This window comes from Ochotona princeps, chromosome 5, assembly GCF_030435755.1.
Source record: "Ochotona princeps isolate mOchPri1 chromosome 5, mOchPri1.hap1, whole genome shotgun sequence".
In the NCBI taxonomy this organism is placed as follows: Eukaryota; Metazoa; Chordata; class Mammalia; order Lagomorpha; family Ochotonidae; genus Ochotona; species Ochotona princeps.
Genome location: NC_080836.1, coordinates 35,600,047 through 35,626,073, shown reverse-complemented (window position 1 = coordinate 35,626,073; position 26,027 = coordinate 35,600,047). Strand labels below are relative to the sequence as shown.

The following is a 26,027-nucleotide window of genomic DNA, read 5'->3' as shown; positions in this document are numbered from 1 at the left end:
AACTTAGCATGTAGCAACTCTGCTTTCTTTCCTGCTGAAAAATGAGGAAGCTGAGGGGACATTCAGACCACTAAGTAATTGATATTTGACAAATATCACTCACACAGTTCCAACCCTGGTGAAATAGATTCAAATGAAAAACTATAACAAAGAAAAACATTTTTATTAGGAATAATCTCAAGTAGCTAAAAAATGCTGAAAGAGCAAGATGAACCACGTATGTACTAAACATCACAGGTTTTAAATGATAAATTCATGGTTATCCTTGTTAAACACAAATGATCTTCTATCTGTAGCACCCCAGGGAAAAGTCATCAACTATTCATCATTTAGGTTCAACAGGTAATTTTTACTTATTTTATTATTATTTTTTTAAAGATTTATTTTATTACAAAGTCAGATATACAGAGAGGAGGAGAGACAGAGAGGAAGATCTTCCGTCCGATGATTCACTCCCCATGTGAGCTGCAACGGGCTGGTGCTGCCGGGAACCAGGAATCTCTTCCGGGTCTCCCACGCGGGTGCAGGGTCCCAAGGCATTGGGCCGTCCTCGACTGCTTTCCCAGGCCACAAGCAGGGAGCTGGGTGGGAAGTGGAGCCGACGGGATCAGAACTGGCGCCCATATGGGATCCCGGGGCTTTCAAGGCGAGGACTTTAGCCGCTAGGCCACGCCGCCGGGCCCAATTTTTACTTATTTTTAAAACTCAGTTGATCAAGACTTTACAAAGTAAAAGGACAGCAGAAAAACATTAGAAATTTTATAACAGGGGTCGACACTGTTGCACAGCACGTAAAGCCAGTCTGCGCCAATGGCACCCATATGGGTGCTGGTTTGAGTCCAACTGTCCCACTTGTGATCCAGTTCCTGGATCACATGCCTGGGAAGGTAACAGAAGACATTTGGGCCTCTGCAACAGCTTTGGGCTCTTAGGTTTTGTTTTGAGACAACCCTTGTATTTATGGCCATTTTGGGAGGGAACCAGTTGATCAAAGAATTCTGTCTCTCCCTCTGTCTTTGAGATAAATAAAATTTAAAGAAAAAATTCCAGACTAATATTATAATAACTCGGTATAACACTGACTACTTACAATAAATATATAAAAAAACACTAGTACTAACCCAATGTTGTGGCACAGAGTGGGTTAAGCCACTGCCGTTAACATCAGCATCCCATATGGAAGCTGGTTCATGTCCCAGTTGCTCCACTTGTGGACTAACAGATGGAAAGTATCTGTTTGTAACTCTTGTCTTTGAAATAAATGAAACCTGAAAAAAAAAATCAAACTCTAGCATCCACTGGTTCACTCTCAAGTGGCTGCACATGGGGATCAGTTCCTGAGCTGAGGCAAAGCCAGGAGCTTTTTCTGGGTTTCCCATGTGGGTGCAGGGTCCCAAGGCCTTAGGCCGTCCTCCACTCTTTCCCGGGGCCACAAGCAGAGAATTAGTTGGTTGGGAAGTAGAGCAGCCAGACAAGGCACTCAAAACAAGGATTTAGCCACTGGGCCATATGTATAACTTACAATAAAACTATGAATTACGTATATTCTGCTAAAGAAATTTCTATTTTTCCTTTGTTCTTCTTTCAAATTTATTTCAAGCAGAAGGTAATTTTATCCCCTTTGCTACACCTTGGAGGATATTAACCTAGAGAAAAAAAAAGGCAAGGCTGGAAATAAACGTGATAAAATTTGGTGAAATAGGAGAGATGTAGAAGCCAATGTGCAGAAACAATAACAGCTCAAAGGTATACATGACCCATGAAATCAATTTGGCCTGCAAATAACCTTAAAGAAGAATTCCTGGGATGTGATTTTCACTGACGTTTATCACCTACATTTAAAACTCAAATAAAATAAGTAAGTGATAGTACACTGGCCAATATTGAAAGCCCAAACTTAAAGGCAATAAAATTGTTTAGCTAGAAGTGGGGAAGTAGAAAGGAAAAAGCTAAATCCCACTACCTTCATTCTATTATTGAGCAAGCCTTTCTTTCAGATAACGATTCCCACTCACTATATTCATAGATTCGAAATCTTATACCTTTAAATAGTAGGTTAGAATTCATGCCTAGTTTGTTTCTGTTCTACAAGAAATGATGCATCAGTTTATTGTGGAGAAGAAATAAACACACACATTGATAAAATGAGTACATATTGTACCTTTTCTCATGCAGTAACCTCAATACACAGCAAAAAGTTTCCAGTGATATCTAGCATGGTAACTTCTTTCCAACCTGATCATAAAAGTTTCTCCTCCAAAACCTGACAGACTATATACACTGTTTCACTTTGAGGGCAGTAGCGCTGAAGAAGTAAACTGAAGTATTAAGGACTGGGGGAAGGAGCAGATCCCAGGGTAGACATCATAGAATGATTGCACTGATGAAAGAAAAATTAGTTCCCCCTTCAAATTCATAAAGACAAAATCAAATGAATTTTAGCAAACAGGATTAAAATACAGTTCTGAACTCATTTTACACAAACAGCTCTCTCATGCCTGTTAAAAAATTACAGAAAATCTTAAGACACAAGGGGTTTGCATAAATGTAAAATGGAAGTGATACCATTTATCAAATACAAATTTAAAAATATGACTGAACTGCCTGCACATTGTGCATAAAGTACTTTATAACAAATTTTATAGTTTAAAAGTGACCTGGAGAAACAAAAGTTGGATGTGAAACCGAATCCAGTGACAATTAATTCCATACCTAATATCCCAGAGTCTACACCATCTTCATTTTTCAAATTCTCAGCATGCAACTCTGTAAACACAAAGAGGGACTTAGCTGGAAATGCGAGATTATTTCCGCACTCGGAGAGCATTTTAAAGGGCCTGAGGAGCTCTGGCATGTGCTCTGCAGCCAGCAGTGGGTTCAACTTCTCATGCAATTAACTAGCGAAGAGAGCCACTAGAGGAGGCAACCACCAGATATATTAAATGGGAGGCATGTTTATTCCCCAGGAAGACACTTTATCCAGCAAAAAGTGAAGGGCAGGTCAAGTTTTGAGTTCAGTTCCTTTCTCTGTTCTCTAAGACAAACAGAATTCAGTGCTTTCTATTGCAAGTTTGTACTTGCTATGATTTTTACGATTTTATGCTATAAAGGCAATCGGGGCAAAGATGGAAATATCAGGATACAAAAGGCAAAAAATGGAGAAGGGGAGTGACCCAGAGTCACATACTGGCAGTCAAACATTTAAAAGAGGGGCTATTGGTTAAAGAGTTAAGCCCAACAGGTTAACTTCCCAATCTGTCTTCTGCTTTAAAATCAAACGTAGTGAACATTGAAGTATCATCTACAACACAGTAGGACTATGAAATACCGAAGAAAAATGAAAACCAGAATGAAAACTGATTTTACGCAGTGCTGCAAACTGCATAAACGTAAAACGCAGTGATGAATACGTGACTAACAATGTACAGGCTGCTTTCACACAATACAGCCCTTTCAAACTTTTTTCCTTTCCCTGACTCAGCTACTGAGATTTCAACTCGCCTAATTTGTTTCACTTTATAACATTCTACCACCATTGAATTAGTACATAGGTTTGGATAAAAAAAAAATCTTCAAAAAAATACTTGTTTTTCTTCCAACCTGGCCAGTATTTCTACTTCTTAGACGGGAGAATAAAATTACAGAAAGAATAGATTGTTTCATGCACCAAAACTTTGCATCCCAATTTGAAGAGAAGCTGAAACTACTTCATCTACGAAAGTTGGCTTTTGAACTGCGGAACAAACTCCATGTCCTTCAAAAATCCCAGGTGGGACTGGGGGAGCACACACCTTCAAGCATTTGTGCATTAGAGCTTCAACACTGCCCACTTAATCACATTCGCTTTCTGCCGTCTAGTAGGTGGTGGCCCGCAGCCTGCCTGAATTAACTGTGCTAGCGTTTTTGCTTCACAGGTTCAACGATTTAGGGACTCATTGTTAAAATGCACCTCCTGATCCCGGGCCAGGGCTCTCTACCTAGGAAGACCAGACAAGCAGGCAATAACCCAGCAAGGTGTGCACAGAGCTGGGGAGGGCGCGGCTGCAAGCCAGGGCGGGGTCCAGCGGACTGGGATGAAGGCTGCGCCCCGGGCCATCTGTGCTCGGGACAGACTTCCAACCCGGGCTTCGATACCTTTAACGACCAGGTAGACGATGGCGAGGAGAAAGGCGAGGATGGCGGCGAAGAGCAGCGAGCACAGAACAGAAAGGACCTGGACTGGCCAGCGCCGAGCCCTGGTTCGGACTCCCGCAGCCGCCGGGAAGATGCCATTGCGCTTATCCGGTAGGACCGGCGAGCCGTCCCCATCAGGCGGGAACCGACAGCCCCTCTTGGGCTCCGACGACGCCCCCGCCGAGAACTCGGCCCTCAAGTCGCGGGCCACTGGGTCGCAGCCCTCCTCGTCGTCCACCCCGCCATTCCCCCAGCGGTCTCCCTGAGCGAAGGCGGAGTACTGCGAGGAGAGCAGCGCCGCAGCCCCCAGGCGCCGGAGCCGCGGCCCCGTCCGCCTCCCGCTCTCCACAAAGGACATGGCGGGAAAGACTCCGAGAGCCGCCCAGGCCGAACGACTCCCGCTCGCCCCGCCCCGCGACCGCGGCAGCCAATCAGCGGCCGGGGCGCCTCCGCGGCCTCCACCAACCGGCCCAGCGAGCGGGGGTGTCCGGTGGGGCAGAGCGGGAACGGCGGGCTCCCCGGGATCACAGCCCCGACTGAGGGCCGTGGGTGAGAGGGAGAACAGGATGACGTCCAGGAAGAGGCGAGCCGAGGCCGAAGGGAGCCACGTATCCGCTCTCCGACCCGCTAGGGTTTCACCGGGGAGCGTCGCGCCGTCTCCATGCTTAGCGAGCGCCACAACAATCCAGGCGCGCCAAGGCTATAAAGCTGGCGCATGCGCCGTCCCTGCACCCGGGCGCGCAGCTCGACTCCGCCCCGCCCGAAGCGTAGTGCGCGCGCGCCCGGCTTGTCATCGCTCCTCCCACTAGCTGCTCGCCCCGCCTTCAGCACAGTCAGCTCAGGGTGGCTTCGGGGGCGAGGGAAGCGACCATCCCGTGTCCGAACCTGGCAGAGTGAGGCTGTTGAAGCCAGGGGAACAACAGGCACGGTTGTCTTCCTCTCCCCAAGGGAAGTTGGTCGAAAGTCTTCCCGGCAAAAGACTGGTCTCAGAAAACTTCCTCCGTCTCCTCCCCGCCCACCGCAACCCGCTCCTTAGGGGCGACGCCGAATGAGGCTGGAGTCGCAGGAACCAATGGTTGCAAGGCAGCTTGTCTCTGGCTCACCGTGATTGGATAACGGGAAAGCCCGTCAGCTTCCTGGCCCCGCTGGTCCCGCCCCGTAGTGCAGGGTAGCCTTTCCCCTTTGGCCCCTGCGAGCGCCAGCCACTCAGAGCGCGTCTTGTTGGTATGTGTAGCGGCAGTGGCCGCCGGCCGAGCAGTCTGAGCCCGACGATGAGGCCGGGCACGGGAGCCGAGCGTGGAGGCCTCATGGTGAGAGAAATGGAGAACTTGCGTCCCTCGCGGGGTCCGGGGTGCGGGGAGGGACGGTGTTCCGGATCCCACCTCCGCTGCAGCTGTGGGGTGTCTGCCGACGGCTTCCTCGGGCGACGGGCCTCCTTCGGGTAGGGCTCGGAGCTGTTAAGGGGCAAGCGGCACAATGAAAGCGGGGGCCGGACTAGGAGTGGTGTAGGGAAGTGCTTCGGGGCGGGATGGCGGGGAGTGTGCCCGGCGGGAAGGCGGCGAGCCCCCTGGAGTTGGTGGTGGGCTCGGCCCGTGCGGGCCTTGGGCGGGGCGGCCGTCCGGAGCCGCAGGCCCGGCGGGGTCGGGGCTGGGAGGCTCGGACCAGCTTCTGGGGGCGCCTGCGAGAAGCTTGCGTTTCCGCCTGTCGCGGTTGTAGGCTGCAGGTCTGCAGGTCTGCAAGGGAGAGCTCTGGCAGAACTGGCCTGGAACAATGGACCCACGCGGAGAAAGTCTGTCAAACGTGCACTGCTGTGGTTGAATCGGTCACCCTGTTATAGTGCTAGCCTTTGGAAATGTGTTTTTGGCGGAAGAAATTGTAGCCGTCCTGAAGGTTAGGTAGGATAGGCATGGAGTGTCTCCGAGTACCCGTAAGACACGGCCTCATCGAAATTAATTTGACAAGCACAAAGTTTTTTAAGTTTCAGATCGGTGGCATTGTAAGAAGTCAGCTGGCTTGTCCTATAAATTTATATGAAATAGGATAAAGATGTGATTTTCATCATAAATTTTACAGTCAGCATTGGATGCGTGTTATCCAGGTCATTCTGTGAATGATTTAAATCAGTGCTTTAAGCAAGGGGGGAGGAAAGCAAGCTGATCTGACCTCCAGCAACGGTTAAAACCTTTCCCATTTTGTTATGGAACTTGCAAGTTCATTCTTAGTGTAGTGCATCCGACAGTAGCCTAATACATAACACTACAGGTAAGTGGTTTCTTAAAATCTGATTTCAGAGATGCATTGTTACTTGGCAATTTAAAAATATTCAATATTTTTCAGATGGGCCACCCTGGTATGCATTATGCCCCAATGGGAATGCACCCTATGGGTCAGAGAGCAAATATGCCTCCTGTACCTCATGGAATGATGCCACAGATGATGCCCCCCATGGGAGGGCCGCCAATGGGACAAGTAAGAATGTTATGTTTTTTCTTTTGTGTGCAATTTGTTGGTGCAATTTTTTTTTTTGCCACAGGTATTATGTCACCATTTACAAATGTTAAATCAATACAATACTTGTAGTTGGTTGAGGATTGATTTATGCCCATATAATATTTTCTGATGAGACACATGATAACTCAGCATTGTAATCAAATTTCAAATGTAATGAAATATTGTTCTGCATTAAAAGTTACATGCTGACTACCTCAACAAAATTTTTTTCCCAGGTAACTATACATCTAGGCTTTTGTATTTGAAGTTCTTTTTTTCTCCCAAGCATGTCAGTCGGAGTTACTGTTTTGAAAGTGTAAATATCGTATAAAATGTCAGCTTCATGTTTTGGTGGACTGTGTAATTACAAAAACTGAAAATAGCAAATGTTTAAGTTTTTGATGTACAGTGTGTTGAGTGGTGAAGGAGGGTTGGGAAATTACTGAGCTATAACTCTGATTCCTCATAGAGCAATGCCAATTAGGCAGTTCATTTTCAAATTATAAGACTTTTGATTTTTTTTTTTTTTTGAATGTTTATTGCTTCTGCACTCCTGCGTTGGAGCTATCCCTGACATTTCTAGTATAGATTTTAAATGCATTATTTTGTGGGAATGATTGAGATCAGAAGGTTTGTGCTGACTCAGTAGCATCAGTAGAACTGAGTTAGTTAACTGTATTTTGTAGAATTGAATTTCTTGAGATGCATCCTAGAAAGGTAACATTCAGTTGCCTTGACTAATTTTGTACACAATGTTATTAGGCTCTTTAATACACAGGTCCTTAGTTGGGTTATTTCTGTTTGTCTGAATAAATCATCAGTAATTTAGGTTAACAGAGGTATTTTGAAACAGCCAATTGGTGTGACCTTTTGCTGATTAGTATTACTTAACATGTAAGTATTTAAACCTTGATGGTTAAAGTTACTAGTGAAATTGCAGTGATAAAGGGAGTATGCTATGTTTTTCTCTTTTTACTTAATCTGAACAGTGGAAGGGCTCAATGTCAAGCTCTTGTCTTCTTTTTTGTTTGGAATATAGCCCTTAATCTACATAAAAATCTTTATTCATAGGCACCAGACCCAAAAGATTCTGCCTGCAGGTGTTCTTTAATAAGAGTCTTTTATTCTGTTACTGTAGATTAACACAAGTTTTAAAACTCCCTAGGTGATGCAGAAACAACTCTGATTCTTCTTCTGTTTCTTTCCATCTCTAACCTGCAAGGAGCTCTTCTTGTTTTCTTGGTAGAGCTGCTCTAACTAGATAATGAGCTTTAAAAAATATATTTATCCTTTAAATGCTCTGGTTCTTATTTAAAATTAGTTTCTTTCCACAGAAAGATAAAATAAAACAATTTGCTACTGCCAGATGCTTCTCTCTTTTCTGGGGCCTTCTGTTTCCATTGGGCCAATCAAGGTAAGTTTGCAAGGGATTGACCTGCTTACCCTTGCTGTAATGGTGCTAGTGCAGTACCAAAACCAAAATACCAGCTAGTTGTTTCTAGTAAAATGCAGATTTTGTTTTTTTAAAGTACTTTTGTTTGTCTCATTGACGTAAGCTGGTCACAGTTTGCTTTATGGCCCTTTCTCTTTAGCTATTTCAGTGACCATCTTCCTCCTAAGTTTTACTTGCAACTTCGTACACTTCCATTCAGATACTCTGAGTTTTGCCTTGTGGTTTTCTTCTACTTTTTTCCTAGGCCAATATATGTCGTATGACTTTTCATGTACCTGATTGTTTATATGCTGGATTTCTTTTTCCTGCTGTTGTTGGCTCCTGGTAGGATAGTGAATGGATGTTTTAGAAGTCCAGCTCTGAGGAGCCTCAGACAATCTTCACTATTTATCTCAAAGTTAGATTGTTCCCTGTGTTTTTTTCCTAAATGCATAACTGACAAGTGTGGGTCCCAAATCTTGGGGAAGCTAATTCTATTAGTTTAACAGATGGGGAGAGCATGGATAATTTGAGTCTTCAAATCATTCAGAAATCTTAGCACAAGTAAAATAAATAAGCCAATAACTAGAAACATTGATCCATTTTCTACATCGTTTCTTCTGTCTGCACAGTCCTGTATTGGTGAACAGTAAGTGTCAGAAGAGAATTGACACATAGCAGCCAGAGGTGATAGGGTTCTGCCATCTAGTTTTGAATTAGTTGACTAAATCTTTAGGCTTTGGGATTATAGGTTATATAACCTTCATTTACAATTGGCCCTCTATTTGTAGCTCCTCTACCCAACAACCATGGGGTGAAGATATTTGGGGGGAAAGTTTTCTGTCTACTGAACTTGTACAGATTTTTGTCTTGTCCGTGTTCTCTGAGCAGTAGAGTGTAGCATCTATATATGTAGCTTTGAACTGTATCAGGTCTGGAGAAGTAATGCAGTGATGATACGAAATACACGGAAGGATGTACATAGATTATGTGCTGGTGCTTTGCCATGGATAAGGAACTTGAACACCCATGAATTTTGGTGTCTGCAAGGGGTTCTAGGACTAGTATGCTGTGGAAAGCAAGGGATGATGACTGTTTTCATAATTCATCAAGATGTCATACTGGAACCAATAGAAGATAAACATTGGTGTCAGTTTTACTTATTATGTGATCATTGGAATGTTATTGAATATGACATCAAATTTAAAATTTGATTGTAAACTAATATGTGACTAAACAGAAGAATAATGATCTGGGGAAGCTAGAGTTTTGTGTTTTTTTCTTTTTAACATAACAAGTTGCTTACAAAAGAACTTTTTTTTTTTAAGATTTATTTATGTAATTTTAATTGGAAAGTCAGATTTACAGAGAGGAGAGACAGAGAAAATTGTTTTGTCTGCAGGTTCACTCTCCAAATGGCCATAATGACCGGAGCTGAGCCGATCAGGAGCCAGGAGCTTATTCTAGGTCTGTCATGCAGGTGTAGGGTCCCAAGACTTTAGGTGTGCTTAACTGCTTTCCTAGGCCAAAATCAGGAAGCTGGATGGGAAATGGAGCAGCTGGGACATCAACTGGCATCCATATTGGATCCCAGTATGTGCAAGGCAAGGACTTTAGCCACTAGGCTACTGCGCCCGGCCTAAATTCTTTTTGTTTTTACCAAAAAAATTAAAATTGTAATTGAAACTGGATAAGAATAAATATTTGAAAACATCAAATAGGGATTTATGGTCTTTCTTTCAGGTGTATCTTAGGAGCTTGTAGATTGTTTGCCTCTTACTGTAAATAGTTTGACAAGCTTCTACTTTTACAGGACTATAGGCTCTTATTGCTGGAAGAGACCTTACATGTTGTAAACAATTTGGCAGTAATTTAAAGAATGATTTTTTTTGGAAGGACTATTGTAAAAATTATTGGTAAAGGTATTTTTCCCTGCATAGTAGCAATATAGAAAAATTCGATAGCTATTTGAAGCATGGTTAAGTGTGTTTTTTCCTCCATCTATCATAAATAATATTTGACTTTAAACTATATTCATGTCTTACTGTACTTTCTACACCAACAACAGATATAGTCTGCTATCTTTATCACTGATTTCACCTTTGCCCAAGGTGGTACCAGAAGGTTGTTTTTTTCTTATTCTTTTAAGTCTTATTATTTTGGGGAGCAGTAGATCAGGGAACTCAAGGACTGCTTCAGCTTTAACAGCCTTTGATTGAAGGAACATCATTTGATAAGAAGAGTACATTGATAACAAAAATAAAGTAAATATAATTCTGCTTTGTCAGTAGTTTTTTATTGTCTTTGTCAAAAAGTGACAGAAAATCTTTCGCAAATGAGTTTGATTTTCTTGTTATATTGACTGAGACAGATCCTAATTGACCTCACTTTATTTCTGCTTCTGCTGCCAGCTGGGCTCAAATCATCATGGTCCCATTCCTAGGATATGTCACGATTTTTGAGTTGATTTTCTTGCTCCTGTCACTCCCCCTTCATCACAATACTAGATTTCAGTTTCTGATCTCCTTGCCCAAGAATGTCATGTGTTTTACTGTGCCCTTAGCATAGCATCTAAGTTCCAGTACTTTACTTAAAGGGATTTACTTTAGTTATGTGAAGACAATGTGAAGGCAGGATTCAAAGATGCATGTCTTCACTCTCAATTTGAACTTAGGCTGGTGTCTAGGTGATTATATGACTGTTAGTTCCCGACTTCAAACTGTTCTTCTTAAACCCCTACCCTGGTTCAATATCACCACGAACTTTCATTTTCTTAACAAAGTTCTATCGTTTCAAGTTCTGCCTTTTCTTGGGGTTCTCAGAAATAATTTTGGCCAATATATACATCCTTTTCAAGTTACTGGAGAAAATTCCATGTAATCTGCCCATTTGTTACTGCTTCATTTTATTTCTGACACTGGGTTAAAGACTTGTTTTGTCATAATGTTTCCTATTTGTTTTACTTTCAAAAAATAATAGATTGTAAGCTCTTGGAGGGCAGAAACAGTTTTGTAATTTTTAAGGTGTATGTAGTTCCTTACCATAATTGTTGGCCCATTGTTCTTGCTCAGTAAGATACTTGTTGAATGAATGAAGCAATTACTCTGCTACATTATATCCGGTGGTCAGTGTTACCTGTGTTGGTTTGTAGTGATTATTTTTGACTTTACCTACCACCTTTTACTGTTGCTTTGTCAATCTAGTTTTCCAATTGAAATAATATCTTTTACAAAAAAAACAAGTGTAAGTTAAAGTTGGTAGTTTTTGCTTAATTGAATACAACTTATTTCTACTTTAAATTATAAGCAGATGTGTTCCTTTGGTAGGTAAGATTGTTTTTCCACAGCTTAGAGAACAATGATGATTTGGGATCTAGGTATTTGAAGAAATGCCATGTGTTGATTTCTTAGGTTGCTAAATGGAAACAATTACTTTTAGCTTTTTCTTTTGAGCTTTCCTGATTTTGATGTAACTTCTGAAACTTTGCCATTAAGTTGGTAATTAATTAGTGATGAAAAGAAACACACTAGGTTATCTCACCAAAATTTCTTTAAAAAAGAGAGAGAGACAGGGCAAAACAGACTGAAGGAGAAACTGTTCCTGCGTGCTGTTTACTGTCCAAACCTGCAGTAGGAGGCCTGGGCTGAGCCAGACTCGCCCATGTCTCTCGCAGATTCAGTAGGAAGGCAGCTAGCTGAAATGTCAGCAGTTGCTTCCCAAGGCCTGCTTCTACGGGAAGCTGAAGTCAGGAGTCAGACCTGGGCATTGAAGCTGGCGGCTTTGTTGTCAGACACTGGCATCTTAGCCACTAGGCAAAATGAACCTTCCACTCAAAAATTTTGATGTAGATAATTTTGGTTAATATTTACTTTTCTGAAGCAAATACTTTTTAATGTATTAAATATATTATCCCAGATCAAATGTATGTAACCTTTATACTGTGCTTTATACTTTGACAGATCTTTTACTGGTGAGAATATTTTTACTATAGTTGAATAACTTGAACATGAACTAATGTTTCTTAGAATGGAGAGTGCAGAGTTCTTGTAGGGATCTGTGAAAAGCATTTTAGTTTTCAAAAACGACCTGTTCTGCCTTGAGATTCCCAAGGCATAGTTTTTACAAAAATTTGGAGTTTATCTCCTCCCACCTGCTCTTTTCCCAATCTTCTTGTTGCTTACCCATTATCTGTTTCGTTTTTGCTGTGTTTACATCACATGGAGTTAGTGTTTTGTGGGAAATGCTGAATAGTAGCCTTTAAATAAACATAGCTCTTTGGCAGAAAAAGGAAACATTAGCTAAGTTAGTATTAACAAAGCTGCTGGTGGAGTATGAATGGATGTATTTGTTGAACAATGGTATCAAAGAGGGAACTAATCTCAACAGGTTAACTTCATTTTTCGTTAAGTTGCCAGTAAATAGTAAAAATTTGATATGTGTGCATATGTCCCATAACTGTGTACTAACAATTTTTCCTTGTTTGTTTTCAGCCTAGAGGAATAGGTCTAACTTAAGTAGAGCAAGAATGAGTAGCTTATTTTCTCACAAAAAGTTATCTTTTCGTTCTTTTCCATATGTTCATATTTCTTTTAATTAGAAGATAACTCTAGTGCTAGAGTAAAGGTAAGTATGTATACCTTGCTGTCAGCAGGTTTTTATTTGAAACACGGGGATAAAGAGAAAGGTTCCACCCACTCTTTCACTCCCCAAATGGCCATGACAGTCGGAACTGGCCAGGCTAACCTAGGAGCCTAGAACTCCTTGCCACACTCTCACATGCATGGTAGGGGCCCACACCATTGAGCCATCCTTTTCTTCCTTCCCAGAGCACATTACCAAGGAACTTGATAGGAAGCAGAGCCACCTAAACTAGAACCTCCTCTCCAACAGTATGCCAGCATTGCAGGCAGCAACCCAGCTTGCCATCGTTTCTGACTTGGCTGTGTGAAATGTATGTTTTTGTCTTCCATCTGCTGGTTTGGCTGTCAGGCTATTTTTGCACATTTGCAAATCCAGATGTGACTCTTGTATGCTTGTAAAAAAAATAATTGTGGTGAGTGATCTGTAACTGATTTTGCTTATTTATGTATTCAAAGTAGAAACCGGAATATTCCCTAAATCTGATTGATGCTGTTATCTGTATCTTTTAAAGAACCAAAATGAAAGCATAGACTACCTTGAGTTGAAAGATGCTTTTAAATATAGTATATCTTAGGCTCTCAATTTTTATTATTTTAAAATAAAATTCTTACTCAGGAGTGAAACTCTTAATCATGGGCTATGTTTCTTTTTAAGAGGTGAAAGAACATTATATATATATCTATATATAGAGAGAGATGTTAAATATTTATATACTTGAAAGAGTCCCAGAGAGAGGGTGGGAGAGAGAGAAAGAGATCTTCTATTAGTTCACTCCTTAAACATCTGCAACAGACAGCTGTGCTGCTCTGAAGCAGGGTGCCAGAAGCTTCTTCTGTGTTGCCCTCCCTGATGGGTCCAGGGCCCTAGGCCTCTGAGCTGTCCTCTGTTGCTTTCCCAGGCCATTGTTGATACGGAAGTGGAGTGGCCAGTCTTGAACTGGCACCCATTATGGATTCTGTTGCTGAGGAGACAGAGGATTAACCCATTATGCCACAGTACAAGTCCCAGAACAGGGTTCATTAAAAACAAAAAACGAAAAACAAAAACAAATCTATTTGAATCTCAGAAAAGGAGAGACAGATACATAATGAGTAACTCCCTGTCTGCTAATATACCTCCCAAGTGGCAAAAATGGCCAAGATAGAGCCAGGCAAGGACTCAGGAGCTTCTTCCTGGTCTCCCATGCTGGTGGCAAGGGTCCAAGCTCTTGGGCCAGTTTTTGCTTTTCCCCTGGCAGTTAGTGAGGAACAGAATCGAAGTGCATCAGGCTGGACTCAAACCAATGCCCATATAGGATGCTTCATTTATATGTTGTAGCTTAACTCATTATGCCACAACCCAGTCTCAGAAATTGGATTTATTGAAAGGCAGAAGGATAGAGCACACTCAGACTTTGGGCAACCAGGAGAGAATGTGTTACCCCCTGGTCTTTTTTTTTTAGAAAATTTTTTTAAGATGTATTTTTATTGGAAAGTCAGATATACAGAAAGGAGGAGAGACAGAGAGGAAGATCATCCCTCTGTTTATTTGCTCCCCAAGAAGCCACAGTGGCCGGAGCTGCGCTGATTTGAAGCCAGGAGCCTGGAGCCTCTAACAGGTCTCCTACGCGGGTGCAGGGTTCCCAGGCTTTCGTCCGTCCTCGACTGTTTTCCCAGGTCACAAACGGAGCTGGATGGGAAGCAGGGCTTTCTGAATTAGAACAGCACCCATATGGGAACCCGGTGGATGCAAGGGGAGGACTTTAGCCACTAGGCCACTGTGCCAGGCCCTTCCAGTTTAAATTGTTACAATGCAAATTAAATACTCATTTGGTCCTGATCATGTAGCTAAGACATTTAAAACTATTTTTGATTGATGGGTTAAGTTACTTTGCTTTTTTTTTTTAAGGTTTATTTATTTTTATTGGAATGTCAGATATACAGAGAGGAGGAGAGACAGAGAGGAAGATCTTCTGTCTGCTGATTCACTCACCAAGCGACCACGATGGCCGAAGCTGAGCCGATCTGAAGCCAGGAGCCCAGAGCCTCTTCTGGGTCTCCCACACGGGTATAGGGTCCAAAGGCTTTGGGCCGTCCCTGAGTGCTTTCCCAGGCCACAAGCAGGGAGTTGGTAGGGAAGCGGGGCCACCGGGATTAGAACCAGTGACCATATGGGATGCCAGCATATACAAAGTGAGCACTTTAGCTATGAGGCTACTGCACTGGGGCCTTACTTTGCTGTTTGATCACATAATTTTGGTCTATCTTTGGTCATATGATTACAAGAAGATTTATATATTCTTAAATTTTTTTGTAATTTTCAGATCATTCCTTATTTTTGATTAAACGCAGTCATATGCTATATGATGATTTTTCCATCAAGAATATTTTGTATATATACCAGTATCCCCAAAAGGTTTTAGTGATACCGAGAAGTTGCTGTTGCCTAGTGTTTTTCCTGTCGTTTTGCTATTTAGATGCATAAACACTGTTGTATTCCAGTTGCCTACTCGACTCAGTTCCAGTAATATTCTGTGCAGGTTAATATAGGAGTGATATGCTATATCATCATATAGTCATGTGCTTCATAACAGTGTTTCAGTCAGTAGGGGACTACGTGCATGGCTTTAGTCCCATAAGGTCTTAGGAGAGCTTAAAAATTCCCATCACCTAAAAATACCATAGCTTAACCTGTGGTACCATGTATTACTGGCATGTTTTGTGATGAGGTTGGTGTAAACAAGTATGTTGTGCTACCAGTTATATTGAAATATAGTTATTTGCATGTGTAATACTTAACTAGTATTGCCATTTTATGTGTAGTCCTAATTATATATAAAAGAAGTTTAATGGGTGGCATCAAAGTATAGCAAGTTATGTCCCTGTCTGCTGTGTCAGTATCCCGTATAGGTACTGGTCATGTCCCAGCCTCTCCGTTTCCATCTGGCTTCCTGTTAACAGCCTGGGAAAAGCAGTGGAATATAGTCCAAATACTTGGATCCCTATGTCCTGTGTGGGAGACCCAGATGAGGCTCCTGGCTTTGGGTTGGCTCAGTCCTGGCCCATGCAGTGGCCACTTAGAGATTGAACTAGTGGATAGAAGATCTGATATTTCTCTCATCCCCATTGCTCTTGACTTTGAAATAAATAAATTAGTAAGCTGTCTTGTTATTTAGAGGCCATGTGAAGTGGTTGGCCTATACCACCTAGTTTTGTGTAAGTAAATTCTGTTGTTTGCACAATGGCCATGCATTTGTCAGACCATGACTCAGTCATTTAGTGTCACTTGCCTTCTTTGTTGAACAAGCTAGACAGTTACCCCCTGTCCTAATGCTGAAATAAGGTGTAAAGATGTAGCTACATGTAACACTGAATCTGTTTTGAAGAACTTGGGAATTAGATAATGGTCCTGTGTGTGTGGTACTTTGATCGCAAAGTTTTTTAGAGTAAGTTTAAGTGTTTTAATTTTGTGTGATTTAACTGAGAAACACCCAATATGTGTATCTTCTAATATGTATAGAATGTTTAAAAAGAAAAAAAAAGTGATAGCTTATTTTTGTTCAGCTCTATTTGTGAGGGCTGTTTTTTTTTTTTTTTTTGGTCATAATCTGTTAGAATTAATTCTGCTGACTTGGTTTGTAAACTTTGAAAATTTCATGTACTCTATTGATTTTGAGTTTCCTGACTTCAAAGTAGGTTGACCAGATGAATGTAAGTATTCCGTATCTATAGGTTTTACATCCACTGAATTATTGGTTCAAAATGTTCATTAAAGAACAAATTGTGTCTATAATGAACATACATGAATTTTTTTCTTGTAATTCCCTAGACAGTATAATACAATAAGTGTAATATTGTTAGTAGCAATTTGAGGTGTACATAAAGATGTGTGAAAGTCAAACTTCGATTTCTTAGTTTGGCCAGGAAGTCTGGCTTTGTATGTGTTACTAGCTTTTCATTTTATTTGTAGACTGTTTAGAAGCAGGCTGTTGGTTTGTGGCCCTCCATACTTTTGAGTTGCTTTTTCTTATGAACCAGTTCCTGATTCAATTTGTGTTACATTATGGTGAATCAGGAGATTGCAAACATGTATCTGTTGGATGTGGTGAGGGTGCACATGGTCTGGGAGCAGGCCAAGGTCTTGGTTGGTACCTTTATTTTCTTTTAGCTTTGTTTTTTAAATGGTTTCTGTAATTGTTCTAGTTAGTGAGGGTTGTCAAATTTTCTGTCTCCAAATGCTGCATTTATGTGTGTGTACATGTACACATACAAACACAAGTATTTAGCCCAGCAGCATCCCTTGTCAGGGTGCCAGGGTTCAAGCTCTGGTTATTTCTTGCTTCCCGTCCAGCTTCCTACTGTACATCTGGAAGTAATGGGTGATGGCCGTAGTATGTGCATTTTTGCCACACTTGTCGGAGATATGAGTGGTATCCCTGGCTCCTGGCTTTGACTTGCCCGCTTGCAGTTATTTTGGACATTTGGAGAGTGAAAATCTCTTTGCTCTTTCGCTCTCGCTCTCTCTGCCACCTTTTAAATAAATATTTTTATACTTTAAAATAAATATTTAATAAAAAATAAATATTTTATACTTTGCTATGTATCATTTTCACCATGTGTTCCAAATAAATACCATATTATTTTAGTCATGATTACTGCAAACAGTTATTAACTGTTGGTTCAAGATCCTGGGTATTTTTCCATGCATTGTTCTCATACTACTTCATTTTTATAGTTAAGTTAGACTTATTTTGCTTAATGAATTGACAAAAGCAGTAAAATTCAGGATGTGTAGTCTACTATTAATTGACTGTGGTTTATTTGTTGCTTTTGACGAACATGCTTAATCTCTTCTGTTACTGTTATTTCTCAAATTGTACATTTAATTTAAAGTTGCTGAATAACTCATTGTCTTGTTCCAATACTGTGTAATTTTTGTCATCCCCACTACAGTTTCCTTGGATGTATTTGGTATACATAAAAGCAAAATTATAATACTGTAATACACTAATATAAGACTACTGGTAAAGCAGGCTGCATGCTTTGGTCAGATAACTGAAACATGTATATTTATCTTCATGATTCTTAGTCATACTTGAAGATATGTATACTTCATTTTTTGACCAAGAAATAGGGGATAACTATAAAGTAGGTGATTCATATATTTTTAAGTATCTTTAAACTAAGATTTTGTAATGATCCAGATTGCTGTGGAAGTTTTTTGTTGCAGAAATTTAAAATTATAGGTGAAAAGTATTGGGAAACTTTTAATGGCTAGAAATAATTGTTGAAAATTCTTAATTGTTAAAATAATTTAAATTGTATATGAAAGATAACTTAGGCTGTTGATAAAGCTTTTCATTCATTCAATAAGTACTTACTAAGTATACTGTCTGTATAGTAGAGTGGTCGATTCAAGACTGTCTTAAGTTGTATGATTCTTAAAGTCAAATTCAACTTTGATAATGTATAGTAACATTTCTTATTTTTATTTTAGATGCCTGGAATGATGTCTTCAGTAATGCCTGGCATGATGATGTCCCATATGTCACAGGCTTCCATGCAGCCTGCTTTACCGGTAATCTTGTGAAAAGAACTATTTTCCATAATGTATTTATGAATGATTACTTTTATGCATGTATAGATATACAAATAAAACTATGTATACATGTAAACAATTACTTTATAGATGGTTACATTAGCTTTTTTTACATTGTCTGGCTGTTGTAATATAATGTGGATGTTACAGTGGACATTTAGTTTTGGTTGCTATCAGCTGAATGGCAGGCAGTAACTTTTTCTGTATTTTGGCAAGATAATTCTATATTAAGCAATACCAGAATACTTAAAAATTTAATTTGTGAATCATAAGCATTTAATTATTCTGGTAACATTATGTTTCCTGTTCTCAATTGGCTTTGTTTTCTGAATCTATTATTCCATAATATAGAATAAATATTCCCAGTTAGCATTTTAATGGGTGGACTCATTATTGAGTGTTAATTGAAGATAGATATGATTTAATATTAGGTTAAGGAATCAGAAGATTTAGTTTGGAATCTGTACTTCGTAGGATTTAAGCTATGGCATTATAGAAACTACCCTTATTGGTTTGTTAGCAATACAGATACAAGATGATTTTTAAATTAGCTCAGTTTCTTTACTACACAGTGGCTGTAATGCATAGATGTAGCATACTCCATTGGAGTGATTTGTTTCTGCTGCCTTTTCTAGAACCTTTCTCTCTCTCTTTTTTTAAATCTTTTTTTAAAAGATTTTATTTGAAAAGCAGAATCTGAAAGGGAGAGAGAAGGAGAGACAGAGACATCTTCCATCTGCTGGTTCTCTATCCAGCTAGCTGTAATGGTCAGAGCTGGGCCAGTCCAAAGCCAGGAGCTTTTTCCCAGGTCTCTTAACATGGGTACAGGGGCTCTAGCATTTAGGCCATTTTCCTCTATTTTCCCAAGACATCAATGGGAAGCAGTGTTGAAAGGCCAGGAGTGGAACCAATCTCTGATGGGGGATATGATGCTGCAGGCAGACGCTTAATGGACTTTGTCACTGCGCCAATCTCTATATAGCTCTTAAATTAACATGCGTTTCAAAATTCTAATATGGGAAAGTAGTATGTTGCCTGTGGGATGTTGGGCAGTGTTTTGTCATTTCTAACCTCATGATAAAATTCATTGTTATTTATAGCAAACTCAGGCAGTGAGACCACTACAATTTTTCCTAAGAATCTTCTTGAGTTAACGACTTGAAAATTATACATAGAGAAACTTATTTATGAGAAATGTGCTTAAAATGTACTTTAAACAAAGGTGACTATTACTAATTATATTTTTCTTCTTACAGCCAGGAGTAAATAGTATGGATGTAGCAGCAGGTATGTATACCATGAGTGGTGCTATATACAAGGGTATTTAAGTTCTTGAAAAATGAAAGTAAAGGATGGGTTTATTTTGGTTCAAAAATATTTTGAAATCCATGCATCAAAAGTTCATAGGAAAATGTATATTGGGAAAAAACTGCGTGGAATCCAAAATAAACATCTCCTCCCCCTCCCCTATTTCTAATGTGTTTTTTTTTTTTTTTAAGATTTATTTATTTTAAGTACTCTGACATTAGGCTTCATTGGAAGAGTAGAAGCCATGTTGCTATCATTTGTTTTTGTTTTTAAGATTTGATAGGCAGAGAGGAGAGAGATAGCTTCCTCAAATTGCTGTGATGGCCTGGGCTGTGTCCAGTCTAAACTGGGACCCTGAAACTACAGCAGGATGTCTCCCATGGGTGGGGCCCAAGTCCTTGAACCAGTTTTCCCCACCCTCACATATGCAGTAGCAAAGAACTGGGGTGGAAGTAGAACTGCCAGAAATGTCGTTGGTGCTTATATTGGATGCTTGAGCCACAGGCAGAAGCTGAAGCTGCTGTACCACAAGGCCAGCCCCCCTTTTTCTTTGAGTCATGAGAAATAGTAGTAGCCTTGCTAATCAAATTTTAGTTCTCAAGAGCTCTGTACCAATTTGATGTACAGATAGACTTTGTCATCAGTGTTTTTAAATTTCATAATCATTGCTGCCATTTAAGGTCTGTTTTACATGATTGAATATCTGAAATTTTATCTTGAGTATTCAGTGCTTAAAAATAGTCCTATTAGCACAGCTATTTAGAATATTTGTTGAATTATTGAAATCTGTGGAGTCCATATTTATGTGAGGGGGTGTTTGTGATTTGTTACTTTAAAAGGTAGAACATTAAAGAGAAAGAAATTTTCTGTCTGGTAATTTATTCCTAAATGGCTGCCACAGCCACAGCTGGGCCAGGCAAAGCTAGAAGTTGACAGCTACATCTAGATTTCCCATGTGAGGGACAGAAGCCCTAGTGCTTGGGCCATCATCCAACACCCTTCCAGGTTAATTAGCAGAAACAGCAGCTTGGACTAGAATCAGTGTTTTGATAGTGGTATGGGTTTCTGAAGTCATGAGTGGCTTGGCATGCAGTGTATCAGTCCATATTTTTACTCAGCAAACGGCAACATAGGGTAGTAACTCCGTATGTGTTAGATGTAGCACCAATGTATACTAATCAGGTAGTCTTCTGAATTTTACAGTCTGTTATTCCTTGTCGTTTGTAGTCATTGGACCTGTGCACCAACCTTGTTCAAAATTTTTTGCTTTAAAAAAAAAAAAATTTTTTTTTGCTTTCACCAGTATTTTGCTATTTTGACCCATAAGTTTGAATAGAAGCACTTCAGTTATCTGTTAGTAATTTCAACATGTATTAATATTCCAGATCTTGAACTTTAGCATGATTATACCAAAACGGTGTAACTGAAGTGTTTACTATAAATCTACTGTGTTTTTCATTAACTTTATGTGGGATATAACCTCTTTCTAAGCAACTTTGCAAATTTCATTATTTGTTTAAATGAAAATAATATTTGGCAGTGCATAACAGCTTTTCTTGTTTTTATTTTAGATATCTAGACCTGAGTTACTCCCAAGTAACCTTGGAAATTACATTGAGATTTCTTTTTGATTACTGTGGCTTTACAGTTGGTGTTCATAGTGGCTTGCTTGGAGTGCTGTCAGTGTATTGAACTTTGTTATTGCTTTTCTTTTATAATCTTTGCTTTTCATATATATTTTTAATTTAAGCTTCTAAAATTAGAGATTATTTGTGAGCTTTGTGAATAACACATTTCAAAATCCGTGTCTTATAGTATAGGATTGTACCATCTAATACAAGTTTCTCTAGTAATGAAAATATTCTGTAATCTGTGTTGTTACATATAGTTACCATTAGCCTTGTGTGCTTATGTGTTTCACATGTGGCTAGTATAGCTTAAGATATTCAAATTTGTTTAGTCTTAATTTAAATTTTAGTTTAAGCAATAAATGTGAGTGCTGATGGTTGTTTCTTGTATAGAATATTGTTCCAGATAGCTGACACATAGAATTAGAAGTTGGAGAAATTATATTATGATAACATTCAAAGCCAAGAAAGAGGAATAGAATAAAATAGATAATTTATAATAGCAAAAAGAGCAAAAGACAGGATAAATACTATTCAGACTGGCTCTACAGTCAGATTAAATAATAAAAGCTCAAATTCTGAAAGTGCTTTGCACTACATATTTCATAAGAAAAACATACACTTAGGGCAATTGTGACAATTTAAGTATGAAACATTAGTGTTAATAAATAGTAAAACTATTAAGACAAAGAGGACAGCATGATTTGTCACAGTATAAATGTTTTGCCTTTTTTTTTTTGTTAGGTGCAACATCTGGCGCAGTAAGTACTCTTTAAACTTCTGCTAATACCTTTATTTCATTATCTATTAACCTATTTCATTGAAACCTATATCTGTTTAAAGATTATGTGCCAAGTTAATTATTCCACATGTCAGCCTTAAGTTTTCTTTGCCAGGATTGCAATCTGCGTTTGGTACTTTTCAATGTGTTTCAGCACATTGCATTTTGCTGTAACAAATAACTTAGGTGAGTTGCTTTATAAATGAACAAGGGCTTTATTTAGCCAACAATTTTGGAGGCTGAAAGGCTGGGGACCTGTTTTCCTCTAGTGAGAGCCTTCTGTGTACTTGACAAGATGCTAGATGGAATCACATACAGGAAGAATATCTAAGAGCAGAGGGTAATGGATGACGAAGCACTCACCTGGCAGTAAGACTAGAAGCAATAGAACAAACTAAGGAAGCTAAAACTTGCTTTCTGGTAGTGCGTTTTATGATAACCAATCCAGTTCCATTAGTGAAAATTCACTACCTGGAGAAAAACACTAATTCTTCTTAATTGCCTACTTATCCATCTCTCAATGGAATCCTTCCCAATACTACCACATTAAGAATCAAATCTCTGTGAAATTTGCTGGGAAGAAACTATATTAAAATCAAAGCAGGTAAACTATTCATATTAACTTTTGTGAGGATCTCGGTTTTTCTTGTAATTACAAGGGAAATAGAACTGTTAGGTAAATTAGATAATTGCAATTATTAGGTACTCTCTCTTTTTTTTAATAATGGAAAAATGAAATTACTCTTATTTTTTACTACAAACCTGATGTAAACTTCTTCCAGTACAGTTGTTGCTGGTGCTGATTGGTGCTAGGACTTTCAGCAAATACTAAAATCCAAAGTTGAGCAGGTCCCTTATATATGGCCATAATATGTACATATATCTTCCCATTTACTTTGCCATCTCTAGATTAGTTACTGTAACTAAAGGAAATGCTACATAACATTTTTACATTATGTTGCTTAGAGAATGTCAAGAAAATAAGTTCATGTGTACTACAGACCAAGTTATTTCTAAAGCTAGTAGTTTTGTTCTTTTGCTAATGATTCTGTAAATGGCACTTTGTTAAGCATTTTTATCAAGCCCATGTTTTGGGAAATAGTATTAGTCCCCAGACAGACACGATTTATTGATGGCTGTTTACTGTCTCTTACCATTCTGTAAAGATCAAAGAAGAGTTAATGTGTATAATGTTATTTAGAGGTAATAGACGAGAGAGCTACTAAATCCCACTGTTAGCTTGAAAAGATAGAGAAGTTGGCCTTGTGATGCAGTAAGCTAAGCCACTGGCTGCAGCACCAACGCCTCATATCCATATTATAGCAGCCAGCTTAATTAAGACCAGGCTACTCCTCTTCCCATCTAACTCCTTCTGATGTGCTTGGGAAAGCAGTGAAAGGTGTTACAAAACCTAGGCCTCTGGATAGTCCTGGCTTTGGCCTGGCCCAGTTGTAGTCATTGCAGCCCTTTTGGGAATGAACCAGAAGATGCATGGCATCTCTGTTTCTCTTTCCTCTGCTCCCTTCCCCATCCATCCTCTCATTTTGTCTCTCCTCATAACTGCATGACAGAGAAGTATTAAAAAAAAAAAAAGATGAAAAGGCTTTGATTAGTTACTAGCTGTACTTCTTGGAAAAGTAATTTTAAATTGGTAAGCTTATTTATAATATTCTTAGGGTGTCTTTTGCTTTAAAAGTTGAATGGCAAAATATTCTGCTAATCTTCGAATGTAGCTTGGATTCATTGGTAGGAAAATAAAGCAAATGTAAGTTAAGGAAAGCACAATTCATTGTGAATAGTATTTAAATATAAATTGGGTATGTTTGTGTATAAGTCTTGAATGCTAGATTCATATTACCTGTGCTTTTGAAATAAAAGTAGCAAAGGGAGAGAGATCTTCCCACTAGTTCACCTGCTCTATTGCTGCAACTGCTGGAGTTGGTTCAAAACAAAGCAAAAGCCAGGAATACCATGCAGGTCTCCCATATGTATGTCAGGACCCTAGTATGTGGAGCTTTTCCACTGCTTTCCCGTGCACAGAGAGCTCATCTGGATATAGAGCAGCTAAGACTTGAGCCAGTGCTCTGATGTGTGGATGTTGGTGTCACAAGTGGAGCTTAACTTGAGGTGCAGTGGTAAAATTAGTTGCAGAAAATAGGTAGGTTCCCATATCAAGTGTACTTTGGAAAGCTGTGGGAAAATAGCATAAAAATGCTCATTTGGGTATAAAAAAAAATTCCAGAGATCCCTAACTATTATTTTACAGTGTGCAAGTAAAAGAAGTTTTAAAGTTTTCCTTGGATGCATGGATCTCAAAAATTTTGGTTCCAAAACTAACTTCTCTGTCAATACAGTTTTTCTGAAAACTTGGAAATATCCTATGTGAATGTTTAAATGATTTCATTAAGTATTTGATGGTGCTGGAGAATTGGTCTTTTTTCTAGGTATTCTAAATTTCAGGGCTAGAAAGCATTTAGGCATCTTATTTTTCATGGAGAAGATGTGCAGTGTATATTTCTGATAGCAGTACAGTCATACCATATCTTTTTCTCCAATAATCTATAGCAGCAAATGGTATGAACCATTTTATTTTTGGTCAGCGGACATAGATTTGAACTAACAGTTCTTATTGTACTGCTACGGGAGACTAACATTTTGTTTGCTGTTTGGGTTTACTCTCTGGTAATCTATCCTAGTTCTTTGCTCTTTGGCTTTGCTCTCTGGTAATCTAGTTCTTTCCTAATTTTTTTTCTCATTGATTTGACATTGAGTTCTTCAAATATATTAACCCTTTACTAGTTGTGAGTTTCAAAGATTTTTCCTGGTCTGTCTTCTGTTGACTTATTAAATTCTCACGTATTGTCATTTATTTCATTTCTGTCATTTATATCTGTTCATTTATGATTGAATATTCTGCTTTTGCACTTAAATTGACTTTAATCTTTATTTGATAAAATAAGCTTTCAGTTTTCATTCTCTTTGTTATTTTCAGGAGTTAGAATATCTAAAGTTCTCCAAAAGAGAAATCTATAAATACATATACTTGACACAATAAAAATGAATGGTGCTCAACACAGTAAATATTGTTCTTCTTTCTTGACTTGTTATGTTTGTCTTCTATTGATGGTCATACTCATAATACTACATATTATTACTTGGCATTCATTTATATGATTTATTAGAAAAGCAGAGTGACGGGAGGGCAAGAGATTTTTTCCAGCTATGTATTCACTTACCCATTGGCAACTGTGTCAAGGGCAAGAGTAGCCAGAAGACAGGCACCAGGAACCATAGCTGGGTGTCCCTGATGTGTGAGTGTCAGGGACTCTGACTGCTTGAGCTGTCATCTTCCCAAGTGCCTTATCAAGGAGCTGGCTCTGAAGCTGAGCGCCCGGCCACTGGGCATGCCAAGTGGTGGCTTAACTCCCTTACCACAATACTTACCTCACGATGGTTTTTAATGCTTATTGTACAAATGTGCATCCAGTTAACATTTATATTGAAAAGTTAGTTTTTTCTCAGCACCATTTTGTGTTTTGTTTTATTATTACAATAACTGTGATGTTAGTAAATTGGGAACTGATATTTGAAAAAGTGTAGAATAATTACAGAAACTCCAATTTCAGGAATATCTTAACTTCTCTAAGACCACAAAAGCTCAAATATTTTCCCAGATTTTTAGTATTTGAGAAATAGTATTATTTTTTTGTCTGATAGAATATGCTAGAACCAAGTAAAGAATTTAACAAATTTTTGTTATTGTTCTTTTGTCCAGTTGAAGAAGCACATTCTGTGAATTGTCATGTCAAATTACTTACCCAATCTCATGGAATGGTCAGTGTTTCTGTAATCAAGCTGTGCAGATTTGTAAGGTTTTTATTTTATTTCTAGTGATTGTATCTTAGTCCTTTACATTAGTCCTAGTTCTTTTTTCCAAGCTACAGTCATGCCTTATCTACTTAATCATTGAAATCATGTTGATTTATATCTTGGTTTT

General features: G+C 39.2%; 2 protein-coding genes across 8 annotated transcripts in view; one reads left to right on the top strand and one right to left on the bottom strand.

The window, feature by feature from the left end:
• ARL6IP6 (ADP ribosylation factor like GTPase 6 interacting protein 6) overlaps nt 1-4,870 on the bottom strand; it is a 30,232-nt gene extending 25,362 nt beyond the window's left edge. The window contains exons 1-2 of the mRNA XM_058664485.1: nt 4,135-4,870; nt 2,713-2,766 (exon numbers count right to left, since the gene is read on the bottom strand). Coding sequence (XP_058520468.1) covers nt 2,713-2,766; nt 4,135-4,531 — 451 coding nt within the window. The 5' untranslated portion in view covers nt 4,532-4,870. The remainder of the gene's footprint in view (nt 1-2,712; nt 2,767-4,134) is intronic.
• A 212-nt stretch (nt 4,871-5,082) lies between these two features.
• PRPF40A (pre-mRNA processing factor 40 homolog A) overlaps nt 5,083-26,027 on the top strand; it is a 43,784-nt gene continuing 22,839 nt past the window's right edge. For 3 of the 7 annotated variants that reach the window (XM_012926263.3, XM_004577163.3, XM_036493089.2), the window contains exons 1-5: nt 5,086-5,483; nt 6,511-6,642; nt 18,212-18,292; nt 19,570-19,600; nt 21,994-22,010. In XM_012926263.3, the coding sequence (XP_012781717.1) occupies nt 5,400-5,483; nt 6,511-6,642; nt 18,212-18,292; nt 19,570-19,600; nt 21,994-22,010 (345 nt within the window). In that variant the 5' untranslated portion in view covers nt 5,086-5,399. Of the gene's footprint in view, nt 5,484-6,510; nt 6,643-18,211; nt 18,293-19,569; nt 19,601-21,993; nt 22,011-26,027 lie in introns of all 7 variants that reach the window. The other 4 variants (XM_036493091.2, XM_036493086.2, XM_058664483.1 and 1 more) reach the window with 3 other exon arrangements.